The sequence below is a fragment of the Simochromis diagramma genome, unplaced genomic scaffold (assembly GCF_900408965.1).
Source record: "Simochromis diagramma unplaced genomic scaffold, fSimDia1.1 OVJJ01000753.1, whole genome shotgun sequence".
NCBI classification, from domain to species: domain Eukaryota; kingdom Metazoa; phylum Chordata; class Actinopteri; order Cichliformes; family Cichlidae; genus Simochromis; species Simochromis diagramma.
Window position 1 is genome coordinate 2072255 of NW_024387523.1, and position 21036 is coordinate 2093290.

The 21036-nt window shown below is 41.6% G+C and overlaps 1 protein-coding gene across 1 annotated transcript in view; it reads right to left on the reverse strand.

Moving 5' to 3' along the window:
- pkhd1l1.1 (PKHD1 like 1, tandem duplicate 1) overlaps nt 1-21036 on the reverse strand; it is a 49445-nt gene that overhangs the window by 3048 nt on the left and 25361 nt on the right. The window contains exons 36-73 of the mRNA XM_040020333.1: nt 20850-20954; nt 20402-20587; nt 19509-19682; nt 19219-19421; nt 16515-17487; nt 15972-16215; nt 15219-15394; nt 13981-14155; nt 13343-13499; nt 13062-13218; nt 12664-12873; nt 11972-12101; nt 10947-11188; nt 10617-10753; nt 9484-10513; nt 8935-9126; nt 8501-8652; nt 8247-8406; nt 7420-7591; nt 7236-7324; nt 6898-7061; nt 6558-6687; nt 5521-5639; nt 5167-5296; nt 4693-4866; nt 4389-4492; nt 4066-4192; nt 3837-3958; nt 3630-3720; nt 3376-3524; nt 2850-2972; nt 2646-2757; nt 2397-2513; nt 2119-2284; nt 1267-1499; nt 810-974; nt 543-700; nt 221-356 (exon numbers count right to left, since the gene is read on the reverse strand). Coding sequence (XP_039876267.1) covers nt 221-356; nt 543-700; nt 810-974; nt 1267-1499; nt 2119-2284; nt 2397-2513; nt 2646-2757; nt 2850-2972; nt 3376-3524; nt 3630-3720; nt 3837-3958; nt 4066-4192; nt 4389-4492; nt 4693-4866; nt 5167-5296; nt 5521-5639; nt 6558-6687; nt 6898-7061; nt 7236-7324; nt 7420-7591; nt 8247-8406; nt 8501-8652; nt 8935-9126; nt 9484-10513; nt 10617-10753; nt 10947-11188; nt 11972-12101; nt 12664-12873; nt 13062-13218; nt 13343-13499; nt 13981-14155; nt 15219-15394; nt 15972-16215; nt 16515-17487; nt 19219-19421; nt 19509-19682; nt 20402-20587; nt 20850-20954 — 7584 coding nt within the window. The remainder of the gene's footprint in view (nt 1-220; nt 357-542; nt 701-809; nt 975-1266; nt 1500-2118; nt 2285-2396; nt 2514-2645; nt 2758-2849; nt 2973-3375; nt 3525-3629; nt 3721-3836; nt 3959-4065; nt 4193-4388; nt 4493-4692; nt 4867-5166; nt 5297-5520; nt 5640-6557; nt 6688-6897; nt 7062-7235; nt 7325-7419; nt 7592-8246; nt 8407-8500; nt 8653-8934; nt 9127-9483; nt 10514-10616; nt 10754-10946; nt 11189-11971; nt 12102-12663; nt 12874-13061; nt 13219-13342; nt 13500-13980; nt 14156-15218; nt 15395-15971; nt 16216-16514; nt 17488-19218; nt 19422-19508; nt 19683-20401; nt 20588-20849; nt 20955-21036) is intronic.

Consider the following 21036-nt stretch of genomic DNA (forward strand, 5'->3'; position numbering starts at 1 on the left):
ATTTTCTGTTTTATTTTGGTAATCATTTTTCTTCTGTGTCTTGCATTTTGTGTTTGCCTTTGTTGATACCTTTAGATTCCACTGTTAATTTATGTTTTGGAATTTGTTGGACTTTTACCTTCTGCTTAGTAAAGGTTGCTTTGTGAGTCCAGCATTTGAGTCCTTTTGATCAGCCGTGATGCTAGTCGGCACATGATATCTTTGTGTAAACAATTAGTACCTGCAAGTATCGGTTTCTTCAAGATGTAGTTAGTGTTATCAGCATTCCACTCAGCATTAGTGGGAGCGATCAGTTGATTATTGACATACACATCCAGACGCTGAGGGTTGGAATAAAACACTGACACCACGATGCTCTGCACAAATGTAACAACAAAAAGACACTTAGTTACTGAATGTAGATTGATCTGAAGACTTAGACATCTGGTTTGTATTTGTGGGCATTTTTTTTAATGATTTATCTCAGGAGTGCCTTTTAAAAGTTTTACTCCTTAAAAAGAATTAATACATTCAGAACAGCATTTTTGAAAATGTGGCCTGACCTCAGATGGATTAGAGTTGAGCATCATGAGGCGAAGCTTTTGCGGGCTGACGCTCGTGAAGTAGACGTCAAAGGAGTGACCAGTGGCTACGATACTGTGGAAGAGGGAAAGTCTCCTCTGGCAGGTGTAGCCAGAACACCAACCGTGATCCTGAGGACCTGGACACAAACACACAAAACAGAGTTTTAAACTCATTCTGCTGTTTTTAAACAGACCGTCAACACCCAAGATCTTAAGCATATGATGGAAAACTTTTCCTTATCCTACCGTTGATCAGATCCACGTAGCCGTCTCCAACCACAGCGACGGGGGACAGACGTCTGGTCTCCGTGTCAGCGTCGAGACTTTCAATCACCAACATCCTGTAGTTCAGGCCGAAGCACTTGTAGCTCTGCCAGGAACTCATGTAGGTGCATGTTCTCCTGATCACACCTACGCACAGATTTTTAACTAGATATATAACACTTTCCAGTAAAACTCATGACCACCGCAGAACACTAAATTTACCCATTAAGCAATAAACCAATGTAAGAAATAAGACAGGAAATATCAGACACTAAGGTATCTGGCTGGAAAAATGTATTCATTAACTGATAAGATATCATTTTAAACTGAGTTCAGTAGCTTGAACTTAAAGAAATAGAGCCTGATGATTGTAAATCAACGGAAATAATAAACATTTACCAGACACACTATTGTATCTCTTCCACCAAGCTCTAGTTACCTTTGTTTGGAGCAATCTGGTTCACCGGGATTCGGCTGCCATTGAGGGCTGTCAGCATGACTTTGGGGATGCGATAGTCGCCCAGCCCCCTCCTGGGATCTCCTCCCCACTCATACTCGGATTGCGGCACCACAGCGCCCACTGCCCCTAGGAACGACCCATCCAAGTCATTCAACAAGCTCTTCTTCTTCGCGTCACAGTCCATGTCCACACAGTCAGCAGGGTTTACTTTACTGGGGCACAAAAACATTAGATTTTACTTGATCAAAAGCTTGAATAAAAAAAAGAAAAAAGCATTTTAAAAGGTTTTACAGCTTAAATTCTAAAATGAAGCAGCAGCAATTAAAATGTAAGATGCCCGTAGAGTGCACAAGGTTAAGTTGGCATTTTACCATTCACAATCACGATTCCTGTGCCGCCAAGTTGACCTTTTTTCGTGAATAGTTGAATACCACATTTTCCATAAAATACATCAACAAACATACCCAGCTTAAAAGGTCAAAGCTTTTCACGCATTTTCACACAAGTTGTTGCGGAAAATCTGCATCATTATGTCAAAGAGTGGAGGTTACTGGTGGTGATGTCACAGTCATGTGATTGTAGTTTCGTTTAACATTAGCACTTCACTTCTACACTTTGAAAACCATACAAGCGGTGTCAGTTTGTGAAGATTACCTTGTTGAATAAAAAGTTCATTTTTGCCAGCTGACTTACAAAACATGTCATGTCTTCACCATGTGAAAAACACATTTTTACAAGTTATTGCCTTTTATTTTTTTAGGTTTCTGTTATAAACAGATTTCTAATCAAAGCCTTAGCACTCCTGACATCTGTTAGCATGGAGTGACCTACCCCAAATCAGGTCTGTGGATAAACACTTTGGCCTCGTCTGTGCTGTTGATCATCTGAATGCCTGAAATCTGCACAGGGTGCTGCAGGTCTTCATTCAGTGGGTTTGTGATGAACATGACGTTTGCCTCAGAAGAGCAGACATTTCTGAAGTTGACAAATGTTGTGTCTACAAAGAAAGCCAGTGCAATCAGGAGGTAGAAGCGTGTTTACTGGGAAAAAGCTCCCAAGCATCATTTCAAAAAGTCAGTTTGATTCCAAATCTCAGAGGCTGAACCAACCTTTGACTGTCATCAGCCCTTTAATAGAGTTGTAGTTCATGTTTACATGATGAGCCTTAGCTGGTGCACTGTTGTGGGCAGACTGGAAATTTGGCCAGCAGATTCCAGATCTGCCACCTGTACACAATGAAAACAGAAACATCAGTTAAAGAGGTTTGTTAGCATTTGCATGTATACGTTGTTCAGGTTTTACTTTTTTTATTCTTAAATTGACAAAATCTGTATCTAAGAGTTTCAATTTAACTCTACCTTGGATAGGTCTGGGAGCCCGATGGCCTGAAGTGGTGGCCAAATTAAAGTCGATGTTTGGCAAAGTGTCTGAGCAGTTGAAGCTCGGGCTGCTGCCAACAATCAAGGAATTCTGGGGAAACAGGGATTTGAGTTAAATCCTTTGGCAAAGACAAAGCTCCCACAGAAGAACAACAATCAGTTAATCAAAATAAAGCATCTCACCTGAATTAGCACTGTTTTATTGGCAAATTCATGGGAGAGAGAAGGGGGACCATAGATCATAGGCATGATTCCCATGCCGTTGTCCACCAGGGTCACGTTGGAAACCATGACATTCATGATGGTCTGTGACAGGGAGAGGAAGAGGAAAGGGTATCATTGTATCTACTATATCTTTATTTTCAGACAAAGCATGGACCCTTTTAAAGTGAACACATATTAAGTTTGTTACATATTGCTTGAACAAATTCCTCAAACAGGCTTTTGTCAGCTTATACTTCTAATGCTAAAGCTGCTGTCTGGAAAGGCAACTGGAACGTTGTGAAAATTATGGCAAAAAGCTATTTGATGCAGTAAAATATGACCAAATGTACGTGCATGATCCAACATAGCCTGTTTTTCCTGTTTTTCTTCTCATTAAATGCCCAGATTTTTTCTTTCCTTTTGTTACCCTCAGGTTATTTGCCCTGTTTTGGGTGAACCTGGCTGATTATTCAAGTGTAGGAAGCAGAGACTTGGTTTTTAATACCTGGAAGTAGATGCCGTAGTCAAAGCTCCTCCAGACAAAGAAACCCTGGATGTGGGCGCAACCAGGCAAACCGTCATTGTTCAGATAGACCCCGAACAGACCGCCGTGAGCCTCGTTATGAATCCAAGCCTCATTATCATTTATATAACCTGCACAAGCAGAAGTTCTGTAATTTACTGTTCTGAAAGAGGAAGAAATTTGCACCAGCACCGGACATAAAGCCTGTCACTGTTGATTAAAGTCATCTATGTCACCTGGGCATGGTTCGCCATCAATGCGATACGCCACTCTCTCATAACCCGCCACAATGTTGTGCTGCAGCACGATGTTTGTCCCCTCGCTAACCTGAAATATGTTTAAAAAAAAAAAGAAGAGACCAGATGATTATTATAAACAAACATTACTTACGTTTAAGTGGTTGATATATATTCCTATTCCTTGGATATTCCTAGAAAACAAACCTCAATGGCAGCATTCCAGTCAAAGTTGAAAGGCTCCTCTCTGCCTTGGTACGATCCAGGCCACAGTGTCATCATCACCAAGTTTCTCCTCAGTTTCACCTTATTTCCCCAAATTCTGATGCCTGAAAACACAAAAAGAAACACAGAAGAAGAGAAATTTAAATCAAATTTATAACCATTTTGCCTTCATGAGATACAAAAACAGAGCCACGGACAGCACAGTGTTTACCTTCTCCGACAGCGTGGTGGATGATGTTATCATCAACATTAAGACCGTCTGTTCCAAAAACGCCGACTGCCGGAGAGAAGCCGTCGTGGAAAGCGCAGCCCTGAATGTATGACTCTTTTTCTGTCACCTTTCACCACAGAAAGAAAACACCCCCAACAGATTTAACAGATACTTTCTTCTCATTAAACAACAAAAGCAGCAGTTTTGTTTAAATAAACTTCTGCTACAAGATATAAAAAAATCATATTTGCAGTTGTTAATCCTCCTCTATGATCAGGCAGTTGCTGGGAAAGATGCTGTGTGTGCGTGCGTGTGGGCTGCACCTCTCCCAGATTGAGGAAGGCCACAGAGTAGCGTGGGTCGCTGTAGTCAGTCCAGCCTTCCTGGCCAGAGTGGTAGAACTCCACGTTCCTGATCTGAGCTTTGCCTTCAGAACAAAATTGCAAATTATGATGACAGAAAGTCTGAGAGTCATCCTCACGACTGATATCCATTCAGTCTGTTTATACTGAAACATTTCCCCTCCCTCCCTCTGTCAGTGTCACTACTACACTCCATCACTGACTGCTGTTTCAACCCCTTCTCCACCACAGCATCCACGTCTTCAGGGCGATGTCTTTTTTTTACCTTTATAGTTGATTCCCTCCCAGGAGTAGGTGCCGACGAGCAGCCTTGCTCCAAACGAGTCTTGCATCATAGTTGGATAATCCTGACCGATGATCTTGATGTTTCTGGTCAGGAGACCAACGTCAGCTGCCAGAGTGTAGGAGAAAGTCGTACCTGACACAGAGTCAGTCCCACCTGTGGACAGAAGATGACGCAGACATTTCAGTGTTTGATGGCGTGTTGCTTTGGAAACATCAGTCGATAACTGAGGTGGTTCCTTAGTAGTAAGAAGGCAGCCAGCGGATCTATATTACAGGTTTGCTTAAAATGTTTTTTTCCCCTCATTATTACACCTTAAAGTTAAATTCTTACAGCTTCAACACATACACATAAAGGCTTTTTATTGAGACTCATATAATCAGACCGAACAAATCCTTTCAGCTGATGTAAAAGAAACACCAGAACAATAACTCCAAGTCCTGAGCTACGACTCACCAATATGAGTGTGGGTCAAAGGCTGGTTCAGGGTCAGGACGAAGCCATCCGCTGACACGGCAGCGATCTGACGTTTTTCCGTCTCCCATGTGGTGTAGCTGCTGGTGGAGATTACAACCTCGTCTCCAACCTGAAGCAGGCGTGTCAAAAAGTGAACACTTCCAATGAGAAGTAATTAGAGTAAAGGTACTCGACAATCTGGTAGAAGGAGAATAAATTGATTTTGTTGCTCAAGGAATAAAAATTCAGGACTGTAGTTGGATGTTATACAATCAGCTTTCAACACCCAACACGTGAATGCAGTACGTAGTATAAAAAAATGGAATAACACATTCTAGAGGAAACTATACAGACCTGCCAGTCGACCGACTGCGACAGGGTCAGTGTGTTGGATCCAGCGTTAGCAGTAGCGGCGAGTTTGGTGCGGTAAACATTGCGAGGAAGTCCGTAGAGCTCCAGTGTGCCGAACACGCCTGTTGGACAAGAAAATATATTATTTCTGCCGTTTTAGATTATAAATTTCTTATGTTAAATTGAATTATTCATTTAAATAAAATTAGAATAACTGTCACTATTGATTATTATCGAGTTTAAAATTAATAGAAAATGAACAAAGACATAAATTTGCATTTTGAATACTGCATATTAAGCCTTTCAGGCACAGTGGTCACTACAGCTATTCAAAGACTGTTTTCTTGTATTTGTGTCAGTGTTGATGGTATACTTGCACATAAACCACTACATTGGACACTGACGTGTCAGTCGATACTCCATTCATAAGTCTAAACGTATGTTGTCCACCTACTTGGCCATGTAAAAAACTCTTTGAAAAGTACATGTTTAAAAAAATGAAGTTCAAACACCTTTTTGTCATGCCTAAAGATAAATAAAAATATTTAAGAAAAAAATCCTGATTGAGGTTGTCAAAATTCATGTATGGAAGGGTTAAGTTAAAAGTTCTGAGATTTTAGGAAACAACAACAACAACAAAAAAATGTTCATTTTGTACTTTAGCCTGGTTTTTGAATTATGCATCACAAATAATAAGGATCTGAGCAGGAGTATGGACAGTAAAAAGGGCACATTTGCTTTATGGCTCATGCAAGACAAATCTGAAAACTGATGATGGACTGAGAATGTCACACAGATTTAAAGCCATGTGGTAAAAGCAGTGCATCGATTGCTTCCTTAGCTTTTTGAGTTATATTAGCTTTTAGTTATGTGATGTTTATCATGTAACTGCAAGGTTCGTCTTGTTGCACTTACAGGCTTTTAGAAACGTCACCAGTCTCTTCAGTTGGAGCCATCTTTGCAGTACATACACGGAAACTTTTTTACTACAGTCGAAAAAAAGGTTAGGCAAGTACACGAGTCGGTAGCAGTTTTCTTACCCAAGACTTTGGATCCCTGGTTGGGTCCGTTTGGCAGAGGCCAGTCCGGAGTGCGGTGGTTCCCTCTCAGCTTGATGTACAGCTGACCTCTGAACGGCTCGTCGTTCCATCCCGCAATCAGCCGGCCGCCCTGAAAGAGTCACAGATGTTAACATCACCTAACTCATCGTGCTCAGTCAAACAGTACCTGTGACTTCCACATTATCAAGTTATGTAGTAGGCAAATACACACTCAGAGCTGCTGTCATAATGAAATATATGCTGGAGATAAATGCTGATAAATTTATGTTAAAGTGATATTCTGGATGAGGATCTTGGAGAGATTACTGATCACACTGACCTGGATGGAGATGTAGACAGCATCTATAGCCACAGTGTTGTACGCGGGTACAGACCGAGCCTGTCTGGTAGATGAGCTGTTCATGGTGTCGGGGATCTCAAGGACTCCGATAACTGTGAGCTTGTTGAGAAGAGGAGTGTCGGTGTCCAAAACGACCCACTGCCCTGTGGTTTAGCAAGGATAAAGAGGCATTTTTAGTCACAATATACTTATAATAGATGTTTTATTTTCAGAAATTAACTTTTTTGACAATTAATTTTTAAACTTGCTCCTAAAAAAACAAAAATCTTTTTGTGTTCAAATGTTGCCAAAAAAACTCCTAGTTTTAAGCTTCTTACCTGATGGGATGACCACGTCGGCACCCTCTGTTGGCTCGGTGAAGTTGTTTTCTGCCGAACCTTTCCAGAAAGAAGCATTGGACCATCGGCTACAGAAAAACAGACATTTTGATGATACACCAAGGCCACACCAGAAAAAGTTAAATGCATAAAACGTCTGATAGAAAGATAATAAACAACTTACATGAAGTTACCAGGTCGGCGGCTAGGTAATGGCGCGAGAGTGGCTGGAGGCGGTGGTGTTGGAGGGATGCAGTTGGGGTAGAAACAGCGGAAGACCGCAAAGTTTGTCTGAACGTCAATCATAGATCGGTCAACGCTGGACCTCCGCCTGCGCTGGCTTGTCTTCCCAGACACTGGAAAGAGAACAGAACAGTGTTACTGAATGCTTTATTCAAGCAAGAGTAACACGCACCCAATGAACTTAAGACGTATAAAAACAGCAAAGTTGATAAAAAGAAGGATGATGATAAAGCAGGCCTCCCTGAGTTTAACGCTTATTTATATTTTATCACAGCAAACATACTGCACGCTGCACAACCTATTTAAAAAAATGCAACAATTTAATTAAAAAATGCAATTTTCTCTCTTTAAAAACATTCTGCTCCTATTCTAGCAGCGTAATGAAAAAGCTTTTTAACATATAAGACTGAGCGAGAGTTAGGAAAATCCACTTTGTATAATCTCGTTTTATCTAACGCCTCTGTCAACTTAAGGACCGCTTTCTTGTGATTTCATCAACTGGGCACATCAGGAGTTTCGGGCACATCTAGAGCTGCGCACCTGAAATTACCACATTAATGACATCTGCTCTCTTTGACATCATAAAGAGCCAAGGGTAGAGAATCATCAGAAAGTGAGTGTCTCGAGACACTTTGGGCATTTTTACATTGTAGTATTTACACATTATAGTAACATTATATATAGGAAATGCATAAGATCTTTTCCTTTCATAAAATAATACAGGATAAATCAAATAGTACAATATATCCATATTAAGGTGCGTCTAACCGATGTAGTAGAGGTTGTTGGAGCTTTTATTGAAGTACCAATCTCCGTTCCTGTTGTTGCTGAAGCTCAGTGGCGTCAATGAGCCGTTTCTCGTGTCGATGATCTGGAAACTGTCTGGACTCTGCGTGAAGTTGTGGTTGACGATGACGTACTGATCCCGCTGTATGCAAAGAAACGTGGGACAAACATCAGTGTTTGCGAAGCCCTATATCGTATTTAACATACTTTACTCACGTGTTCTTTGACGTGATTACCTTAAAGCTGTAGAATTTTCCGCTGTAAGTGATGTTGGTCACGTGATCCACATTTTCAAAATACCAGTTGTACGTCTGTCCAGAGGGCAGCAAGGCCATCCATCCAAACGGATGAGTTAGTCTCTTCTTCAAAAAGGGGACCCTGGAGCTCCCTGAGTTTAATTTAAGAGACAGAGCACACATATTTATATGTTTGTTTACATGTTAGGAGGTTTGCATTTATTAATGCACAATAATTATCTAACATTTCCTATAAAGATAAAATATTATTCTCTGCAGTTTGTTCCTGATGGCATTTTCAGTTGTTGTAAAATCTCTACTGCAGTTCCTTCTAAACACCAGTAGATGTCAACACAGGTAAGAAAACAAAAACAAATTACAGCTTCTTCTACAACTATATGAGATCTGAAAGTAGCGAATACAGTTTTTTATACCATGTGAGTTGGTTAGAATGACGTTCTTGGCCACCAGAGAGCTCGGGGAGGGGTTGTTAAACGCCAGACGGTGGAAGTTAACAGTTTCGTCGCACACAGCGGCGGGGAAACCCACGCTCCACTCGGCACTCTGGGAGCAGTGAGCAGGGTCCAGCAGGTCGCTCATAGGCACAACTACATGATTTATGTTTCCTGAAAATAAGCAGAAAACCGACTGAAGCGCCAAAACATACGAAGAACATACACATTTACGTTTACTTTAAAACAACCAGAAAGAGTCTTGCTACAAAACATTCCTAATAGAGGAGCAGAAGTGTATTAAGCATTAAGGTGATGCTTAAAATTTCCTTAAACAAGTACACTACTTAGCTTTGGCTGATTTTTTAATGCATAATGAAAAAGTAACAGAATGTTTGAATGAATAGAATTTCTGAAAAGATTAATTCAACATGATTCTTGGAAGGCTTGTATTACTTTTACATAACAAACTGAACCTTTATACACGTATAAGAGAGAAAATGGTGAGAAAATAAAATCACTAAAGATTACCTGTGAGGGAGCCATCAGTGTCCACCAGCTGCACTTCATGCTCCCACCTGAAGCCGGCCTTGTTGGGTGAGTTCATGTACTGGATGCCACTGAACCTGGCAGCCCAGCCACCACAGAGCTCCACACACACCCCGTCGATCGAGGTTACCCCGACGGTTGCGCAGGAGCTGCGGTTGAAGTTGATGAACTTGCTGTTAATGACGCTCATGCCGTCGTCGAAAGGCAGGATGACGCCGCGGTGCGTGCAGAAGTCGCTGCCTAGTCCGAGCTCGTCCACGTGACCCACAAAGGTGCTATTGGACACCGTCGCCCCGCCGTCTTCTCCAAAGCCCTTCACAGCCCATTGAACGATACGCTTGGCTTCGATGCCTGCTTTCTCATTGTTGACCATGAGAAAGTTGTTGAACTGCACGGCGCCTACATTGACCCACTCAGCACCCTTTTCGCAGTTCCAGGTGGTGAGAGAACGGAAGACAGCGGGCTCGGGGATCGAGGACTGGCACCCTCCGTTCTTCATGGGGAAAAAATCTTGGAAGATCCACAGTCCAAACCAGCCCTGAGAGTGCACAGTGTTGTTATAAAACTCACCAAGGGGAACTCTCTTCTGGCAGATGTTTGGGTTGTAGGAAGGGCCATCAGGGCGGTCATGCATGCGGTACCAGAAGCCAAAATGCGTTCCCCCTGCAGCGGCGTTGTGGCGAATGATGTTATTGGGATTTGTGACCCAGTAGCCGGCGGGAGTGACGTCATCATTTAGCAGGCTGGTGCTTTGTTTGACAAACACAGCCAAGTTGTACTGCAGGATGTTCTGTGTCTCAATGCCGTCCTCAATGAAGAAAGCCCCACCCATGATGTTGTAGATCACATTGTGCTCCACCAGAAGCCGGTGGGTGTTGTGGATGGTTACGGCCCTGTTGAAGGTCTGATGAATCGCACAGCCCCTCACGTACGACTTGTAATTGATGTCTCCCATCAGATGCCAGTGGATGGGATAACGTCCCAACCTGAAGGCCTGTCCGGCGTGAAAAACCTGCAGAACAACAGCACAAAGACTTCAAACTTTTAACACACTAATAATAATTTTAAAAGATACTATAGTATAGAAATGTTTAGAGAATGAAAATACATTTTACCTCAACATATTCCAATCGGCCAATTGCAAGATTCTCGTTTGGTCTGGGGGCGTGGAACATGATGCAACCTCCAAACTGATCGCTGCCGGCCTCCTCTCCAAACCGTCCTTGGAAACATGTCTGGGTGGTAAACTCACCTGAAGGACACAGAAGTGCAAAAATGTATTAAATACAGTGTTGCTCTTGTCTCAGAATTAGTATGCAGATACAGCAGAGGAGGGTTCAAGCTATATATACAGAAAAATATTTTACTTTAAGGCTGACAATAACAAAAAAAAACCCATCTGATGTGTCTGAAGAAAATCCTCATCCACCATTATCACTAAGTACCTGTGTTGAAGCCGCCCGGGCAGGCTTCAACCTTGTCATTCCATTCTTGATTCTGTGAACCTCGCACGACGATGTTCCTGGTGAGGAGCCCCACCTCAGCTCTGCCCTCAAACACTGTACCATCAGGCAGCGTCACGGACACCCCGAGGTGAGTGTAGTTCAGCGGTTCGGTCAGGGTGAGAGTCATTCCATCAGCCGACACAGCGGCAATCCTCCTCACCTCATTCTCTCCTTGACTGTGCCTGGAATATAAATAAATATATTTTTACCCCTTCTGCAGATTTATTAAAACCTTTTTTTTGGAATGCATAAAACAGCATTTCAGTGACGTTTTGTAATCTTTAACCCTCCATTCTTTTGATTGGAGGGTTAGTCAGCAGTTCCTGGCACACATTTCCCCACTATCCAGGTTAGCAAAACCAGAGAATCGGAGCGGCGGTAGCTACTGCTACTCAGCTAAACCATAGGATTTAGCTTTCAGCAGGGCTAGTTTATTCTGTTCTTTGCTTACTAGATAATCTTATTTCACATATTCATTATTACAGTAATAAAGTGAACAACATGTTCTGTTTTTTAAATATAGGGAACTAGAGATGTTAATTCAATTAGCTGCTAACTAGCATCCTGCAACAAAAATGCTAATTGCTGCAATTTATTTAATATACTGTTATGTTGCACATTTTTCTCCACATTCCACATCTTTAGGTAACTAAATGAGCACATTTATTTAAAATATTTGACCAATTTAATAGACAAGTATATTAAAGTCCAGTTTTCTTTCCAACTGGATCTTTTTTTAATTGTAAAAATAATTTTAGGATTATTAACACAAATTTTTAAAAAGTTGAAAATTTGGCTTGAGATGATATCAGCTGCTAATCACTGTAATTTTACATTTTGTTGTCCATTTCTTTTCGCAGTAAATTAAACATTTCAATTAAATGCATGTAGTTCCCATGTTTTGGCTTTATAGCTCGGATGAATAACTTGGATTTATGCTTTTATGAATCAGTCCTCAGCTGTACCTGTGTCCAGTGGTGGCAATAACGATCTCATCTCCTACTTTCCACGTCACCGCCTTCATCAGGTTCAATGTTTTTGAGCCACTGTTTGCTGTTTGGGCCAAGTGGGTCCAGGGGATCGGCACAGGAATACCTGATTTTATAAAAAAGGTCATTTTAAACTTGAGCAACTTTTACAAAACTGGTCCACTTTATTGTTTGATTATTATCCTGGTTCCTTAGAAACAGATGAGGTGACAATAATCACCTTGAGCACTAAGACCTAAAAATGCTGTCAGCTTACTATTACATAATATTATTACATGACATGCAATGCGTGTTTTTGAAATAATTGGGTCAAAACTATTTGAGGTTTCTGTTTCTGACGCCTTCTGTTTGACTCTACATGATACGATCGTGCACCTCAAGGGTGAAAGAAGTATTTATTTCAATATTTACTTCAGAAAAATGTAGGAAAACAACAATATTAAAATGCAACTTGGTTATTCATTTTAACGAGTGACAAAATCTGTGGAATTACAAACAAAATGTAACATCTGTATTAACTCATAATGAGTGTTTTGTTGCATTTAAACAGAACAATCTTAAAAAAGATCCTAAAAAAATGTAAGAACTACAAATTAGGATGTGGAACTTGATTTATACCTGATCTATACCTTATGTGTGTGTATGAATATAAATTTGTGTGTGCATACCATGGAGGTCCAACACGCCCTCTCTGACAGCCAGCGTCTTGGCTCCATAAACAGGAAGTTCAGGTGAACGCAGTTGACCGTGGAGCGTGATGATGGCTTTGTGTTGGAACGGCGCTCCCTCCTGTCCGATCTGGAGCCGACCGCCGTCGGTGATCAGGATGTTTTCCGCCTGCAGCTCGATGTCGGCTTCATCGAACACTAACGTCCCTCCTGAACGCAAAAAGAACTTGAGTTTCTCTGACAGTTTGAATTTCGTTCAATTTTTTTATTTTAATATTTTATCTTATTCTGCAACAGTTCTTCAAATTTTGCATTTTCACAAACACTGCATCCAACATAATTGACTTTTTACACAATGTCTGAATGTAAAAACACACACTAAGAAGTAATTTTTGCACCTTGAATAAGCAGCATTTTGAGCACAGGTGTGTTGGTGTCCAGCAGGATGGTCTGGCCTTTAGTAATAACAGCGAATGTGCCCTCCTCTGGTGGAGACAGACCTCCCCACGTGAACTTGGACGACCACACGTCAATGTAAAAGAAATCTGCGTTGTCCTAAAGAACAACAAAAAACACTGGATGAAAATATGTAATCAGAAACAATAAAATCAGTCAGACAGCACTGTTTCCGTCCTTTGAAGCAGCGTAACTTTACTAAACACAAACAAATCAACCTCACCATCTTGGCGATGCCTTGGTTTCCGATGCTGACTCTGACTTTGGTTTCCTGAGATTGCCCCTGAGCGCTGGTCACGCAGATGATGTGCGTGCTGTTGGCGGACTGCACGTCACACACGGACTCTGCGATCGTCACGTTGATCTCGTTAATGTCAGTGCTGTAATATGGGAGGGGGAGTGAACGCAAGCAAGAGAGACAGACTGCAGAAAACCTATTATGGGTTTGTAACTCTCTTTTTATTCAGTGACCTCCTCAGTAATCTTTCTTTAAGATCAACTCCCAGTTTGCCCAGTTATCTAAATGGGAAACTTCTGGAAGCCAGCCGAGGGGCAGCACCTAGTTTTTGTGAGTTTTACATTGTTTAAAAAGAGCTGATGGCAGATGACTGTGTAAAAAAACAAAATTATGGCCGTTAGTTGTAATGAATACGTGTGCAGACACTAATACAGTTCATTATGTGTCAAACATGCTCAACAGAAAGCAGTATTTGTAATCTATTAGTCAGGATTGTAATCCCCGTGTTCCCAAGCAGAGAAAGTGAAAGCAAAAACAGATATCTTTTGTCGGCTGAGCACTTATTCTTGATCAGTGATCCATGCACTCTCAATTGAGTGAAATGTTTTCTTCCTTTGCTGTACCTGAAACCAGAGCCGGTGATTGTGAGCCGGGTGCCTCCAGCAGTGCCGCCTCTGCGAGGAGAAACCTGAGTGATCACTGGAGTCAGCTGAGATCTATAGGTGAAGCCGTTTGACACGTTGACCGCATCATGTGGGTTAATGACGGCAACAACGCAGCTGACCTCTGACTGAGTGCCTGCAAGGATACAGGACACACACGGAGTCACACAGACAGACAAATCATGCAACAACAAAATCTTCTCATCATCCATATCAAGTTATCTTCTTATCAAATGTGACCGTTTTCTGCCCTGTGACAAGGCTGACAGCATTCCTCGTAAGCACAGTCTGTCTCCTTTAGGGCCTTTAGGGAATTCAGTTGGTGTCTTAAACCAGCTACTGACAACTACTGATGTGATAATAAGTATTTTTTTTGTCCCTAAAAACACATATGGTACTTTAAAAGGTAAAATAAATTTAATCTTGCTTGTCACGGACATATTTTTTAACTAGTTTGCATTTAGCAGCTATTAATATTATTAAAGCTGTGGATCTGGATTTTAGAAGTGAAGGTGTTGTGAACTTTTTTGTTTGGTAATGTAACAGTGCTGCTCAGACTTTTCACACTGCACAATCTCTAATTTGTAACAATCTTAGTTTAATTTTTTGTGAAGCAGGATACCAGCAAACTCTTGTAGGTTCAGTTTCCTGTAAAAATCATGTTCATTTTCATTTTTGGAGCAACAGACCAGAGTTTAAATTGTGACCAGGGCACGCATCCAGCAAGGATTCACAGGCTAGCCCAGATCCCTCATCGGTTAAGCAGAGTTAAGCGTCACCCCCAATGTGTTCTAGATGAGAAAGGTACATTAAAGCTAATGATTCCCTCTCTATGCAGCTCACAGAGAGGTGGAACATGGGCAAAGCAGCACCATGCGACGTAGAAATGACCTCTTCCCAATGTGCAAACCCACATCTCTGCTACATAATGCCTAACACTAGCCACAGAGTGTGATACACTACTGTGCTGTCGGGGTAATGTGTCTTCTTTCCAACTAATGGAAAGAAATGTTCAAAATACACTGCAGTGCATTACTTAGCAGTAATAATAGCAACGTTTATAACCCTAGAAATCAATCGCTGTGCATGCCATGGCTGCATTTCACAGCATGCACATTTTCAAAACTCACATTTTATTAGTGATATTAGTGATTGAGATTTTTTCATCTGCATGATCATCTGCTTTAGGTAAAACTTACTGTTGTGAGGTGGAGACTGGCAGTACAGATGGGTGGATGTGGATGTTTCTCTGTGAACCTGGCATTCCTCCCCACAGATCCGCACAGTGGAGTTGAGTGGATCAAACCCAGAGCCCTGGATGGACAGCAGCGCACCGCCACCGAAACTACCTGAACGGCAGATTAAAGTGAAACAACTAATTTAGTAAGCTAATAAAAAACTGATTAGAGGATCAAAAGAAACGAAAGAATAAAAGAAAAAGACAAAAGCTGCACAGTTTATTTCACTGTGAAGTATTTTGAGACAAGATTTTTAAATGATCAGTTCTTCTTTTATTTGATTCCTTTTTATAAACAACTTAAAAATAATTAAAATTATCAGAAAAATATAATTATTTCTTCCTTTTTTATGTAATTAACTCTATACCGTCAGACAGATGCGACTCTCACAAAAATTCTGAATGCATCCAACATTGTTATTCCCGACAGCAGGTTTTCTCCCTGGAGACATCATTTGTGCTGTTTTCTTAATTCTGTTTACTTTATTGCTTTATATTCAATACAAAAAAAGTTTAAGAGGAATGTTAGATATTCTTCAAATTAAGTAGCCCCGGTAAATATGGATTTATCCATCTACAGAAAAAAACCCGATCTGGTTTTATTTTTTTATTTAACGATTAGGTCTGTCTGTGTTTTCTTGTTTTTCTTTCCCTTAGTAAGCATGATTTAATAAAATGCAGATAAACAGAGAGTTTTAATATTGCTTACCTTCACTAGGGCTGCACACTGCTGAGCGTCAGTTCATACGTGAACACGACTCTTGACTGGGCATAACCTTTGACCTGGTGATGCAGCATGACTGGGTATGTCGCCCCTGGATTGCTTCCTGCGGCGAACTGGACCTGTGTGTCGGAGACCGTGGAAACATTGCAAGGGACGCCATTTATGGTGATGGTGATGAGCTGAGAGTCATTGCCGAAGCCTGAACCTGTCAGGGTGATGACGGACCCGCTCGGTCCTGCAGGAAATAAACAGAGGAGATGAAGAAACTGTATAAATAAAGAATCTGAGATATGACTTGTTGCTTTATACATATATTACGGTACTGAATGACACATAAATCTGTAAATGTCATGAGCTGGAATAATATTTTATCTGTTCAGTAATAATAATGATAAATTAAGGTAAATGAGACTGAACCAATTTCCAAATTTCAGTGACTTTTTTCTGTGTTCTTCTGTTTTGCTTAATTTCACTGAATCATCTTGCAGAAACTGCATTAGCCTCTGCTTGTTATCTTTCTGTCATCATAGTTACCTGTGGTGGGGCTGATGGAGCTGATGACAGGAGTGTGGGCGGTGGAGTAGGTGAAGCTGAGAGGAGGATACTGCACAGAGAAGACCTGCAAAATGACGGTCACCAGCCCCACAGTGTTAGGAGGCGTCAGGCAGATAAGACGACCCGGCGTCACCTCCTGAATCTTGCAGGGTTTCCTACCGACCTTCACGCTTGTGTTCCCTCGAGCGAAGCCATTTCCTGTGAAGATAAGTGGCGTTCCTCCCGCCAGGCTGCCCACGTTGGGGTTCAGGGTTGCTTGTGCCTTACTGCTCAGGGTGACCTGACCAGAAGCGAGGCCTTTGCTTCTCACAATCACTTTGACTGAGTGGTCACCTGCAGGCAGAGCGCTGACTCTTGCGCTGATGTTGCCGTCGGTCACAGCGGTTACTTCTAGCTCTGTCAACCCAGCAAAAACTGCCACATCATCCACGCTGCTGCCAAACCCTGAGCCAGAGATGGTCACAGTAGTGACATCATCAATGCTGTCCGGGGAAATGCCGGTAACTGTGGGAGTGACGGACGAGGAGTAGCGGAAGGAGCAGTTTGAGTGGCAGGCGCTTTGGATTTGGCCCATGTAAAAGATGACATCACCGATGTGGGGCTGAGAAGGCGCCGTGTCGCAGATGATCGAAGTGTAATTAAGAGACTGGATGCGACAGAGCTCGCTGGCTACAATTACGAGTCCCTCTGAGAAGCCAGAACCGCGGATGAGGAGCCTAGTGTGGCCAGTGGGGCTTCCAATAGGAGGCGAGACTGAGTCAACCACTGGGAGAACCACAAAGCGACGCTCAAGCTCATTTGGCACAGCGATGACGGCGCTGCCTAGGTTGTTGACTCTGACGGCCACAGGGAGAGCAAGGCCGATGGGAAGTTCACTGCTGGGACTGAGCTGGCAGTTAATCTCAGATTGGGAGCTGTTGATCACCTGACAGGGTTGATCTCCCACCATCACCTGCAGCACACAGAGCACACCACTGTGGGTAACAAGTCTGAACAAGAGTTATATCAAGGCTAATCGAGTCTAGCTTCAGTTAATGACAACACATTTATTGGTCAAAGAACTGAGATTTAGGATTAAAATGACTTTTCTAAATAGTACAATGAAATTAGCTATGTGTTAATTGAAGCTTAGGACTAAGCATGTGTGCTTGAATGCTTTCATTATAATGACACAAGTGTTTTATTAATTTAAGTACATTGCATTAAGGTCTTACAGCCACAAAATCCTTACAACTTCATTTAAACCACTCCTGTTTTTAATATACATTTAGCTAATGTTAGTGTTCATTTGTTTAATCTTTAATTACTACTTTCTTCAAAATCTTAGCTAACTACCGAGCTTTTCCAGCATGCTTTAATGAAGCAATGTTATTTGTGCAAATGCTTAAGTGTCTTGTGTCTGTATTCTATCTTATGGTGTCGAGAGGGGTTGGGGGCGAGAGCTCTGGTTGCAAAATGACTTTTGGATATATAGAAGTCTAATCCCCCCAATACTTCCCTGATGAGTTGCTGATTGAAGTTCAATGTTTTTCGTTCGCATCAGAAACCTGGGCAAACTCATTAACTAATGGCTTTTTGTGCACACGACAATGGTGAAACAACACGCTCTCACTCCCAAAATGTAACATTTTATGCTAAATATCGATGACAAATCATCAATATATTACACTTCCGGGTGCCCAACATGTTCCTATATTACGAGATTGGAAAAATGAAGAAACATGAGAACCGTTGGAATGAATCTACACATGTACATTTGTTTTACTTAAATCGCTTTGGAAAACACTATCTAACGTCATTAAAGTGCTGGTTAAGGTTAGGGTTAGGGCTGGAATACATGGCTGGGACATGTATTACCGCGGGAGCGTCATTCTACTGGATTTCATCCGTAACCCGGCGCGTAGCTTCGCGTTCCTCAGGAACACCTCGGGACTTGACAAATTGTCTGTATATTATGCTGCGGGGGTGAGAACGGGCTGGGTGAAAACACTCAGTATCCCAAGCAATATGTGAAGTCACAGTGGCCAAGTCCATTGTTTATGTACAGTCTATGTTTTATTGGTACACTTAGCTAACAATGTCAACTGCATGCTTTTCTAAACAGCCTATTAGGTAAGAATTTATTAGCTAGCAATTTATTTCCATTTTTTGACCACTGTTTATCTTTTTAAGTCACATCCATGGCTGTCTGTTTCTACTGTTTATCCATTAGTTTTAGTTCTCAACTTTTAGATCTCAACTGTCAAATCAAACTGATTCAGATCAACAAATCATTTAATTTAATTGTAGTTTCTTTTCCTCAGAATGCTTGATCCAGTCTGTCTCTGAATAGCACAAAATATCCCATGGAAATGACTGGTTAAAGTAGACTGAATAGAACTGCCACTCTAATGTTCCAGACATTTTATTAAATAAAGGCTGAATAATTTAATCAGGCCATTCAAAAGATTCTGGGAGCGCCTCAGCCTGTACTGTTGTTTTTTTATTGACCTATATTATATATCAAACATTTACGTCATACTGAATATTCTCTCCGGCATCCTAAAACGAAGTTATGTAGCAACGTTGTATTTTGATGTATAACATGGGTCTTTAAGAAGGGATATGCAGGACAATCACTGACCAAAGACGATATTTTACATTTAATTCATTCAATGATGCAGTCTTAAAAAGTTCTGCTAACCTCGTTAGCACAGGCCACGTCGCTGAAGCTTTTGCCCTTGATCTGGATCGCTTTGTGGTATGAGCCCTGGTTGGGAGAAATGGAGTAAACCATGGGAGTGGAGCAGGCGGAGGTACTGAGGGAAAGCGTATCAGTCTGATTGGACTGTTGGCACTGCGGGGAGGCAATGCACTGTGGCGCTGCTCTGGAGACACGACGTGAACCTGTAGTAAGTAGAGATCATTACCTTTTATTCTACCTTAGAACTGGATAAATCAATCATAACTTCTTATCCACTTATATTAACTTACTTCCAGCCACATGTCTGGCCTCAATGCCCTTCACTCGGACAGAGACCTCGCTGCTCTTTTCCTCCCGACTCTGGACTCTCACGACTCCCTGCAGGAGTCTGAGGTTGGCATTGTCTATGTAGCCGCTGCTGTAGTAATAAACCCCGGGCGCGGTGAAACGGTAGCTGAAAAATCCTGAGGGACACGAGACCCAGATTGTAAAGACGTCACATCAAGTCATGACAGATTCTTGGACACACTGTGCGCTTATCTAGTTCAGTATGGCTCACGCATGTTGAAAGGTGTAACACAGCGCACTCGTTCATGCACAACACGTGTAGCTTATCATGACATCTCTATACATACACTAAATGAAAGGTGTCCAGTCATTCTCATATACAACTCATGAAATCTAGACATAATGAGGTCATGTTTTACAAGCGGCTACAGTGTGCAGCACAGCAACAATAAACCAGAGTTTAATATCATCAACATGGAGTAAGTACAAATCAGAGTTTTTTACTTTTTTATAATGATTTCTGAAAATTAAACTGCCTATCACCTTACCCGGTTGGACCTGTTTGTGTTTTATTTATTTATAATACTGTTTCCTTTTTGGGTGGGAATATTCCATTCAAAGCTTTTGAACTTCCTAAATGCAGTAAATAAAACAATTTCAGTTGTCCAGTGTATGCAGGGTGAAGCACAGCGATCAATGTGGGATAAAATAAAACTTTAAATGAGAGTCCGGAGGATTATATCTGAATATTTAAAGGGAAACAAAGAAGAACCATAGCAACACAAACTTAATTAACAAAATCACACACTGAAGTTATGGTGGATTGTTTTGGTGATTGGAGATAAAGAAGGGAAAAGCTTTTCATAAATCTGTGCACAGCTGACTCTGGTTCTACCTTGGGCAGTTTTGGTCTCTCCACTGGTGAAAGGTCCTCCTTCATAAGAGGTACCGCTTGGGCTGGAAACACTGAAGACCCGGTACCCAACTTCCTGAAAGGCTGGTGCCTCCCAACGCCACATTACCGTGTCGCCAACGAATACGGTGAGTGAGGCTGGACTCCACGCATTTCCCTGCCCATAAACTGGAAAACGCATGGTTACGTTGAATAAGATTTACACAAAGAACCGACAAACACACACACGGATTAAAGTGTCTGATATCTAACACAATCTGAGACATTTCTTTGTGAATCAGTTGCATTTTAGTTGCATAGAGACTACAGGCGACAACTTCCTCGCAGGTGTATGTTTTCTGTAAGTTAATCCTCTTTCTTTTTTACACAACTTCAGCTTCTCAGATTTAGTTTGACAGCTAAATCACAAAGCACAGAAACATAAAACTACCGTGATCGAATCCCTGGTTGGTAACGATGTGGGTCTTCTCCTCTGATTGCACAACACACTGCAGCTCATTCTCCGAGGCGGCCGTCACTTCACAAGCAGCGTTTCCTGTCACAACGCAAACAGAAAACATGAAGGAGATCAGTGATGCAGCTTTGTTACACCGTTTTTAAATATTTGCAAGCTTTTG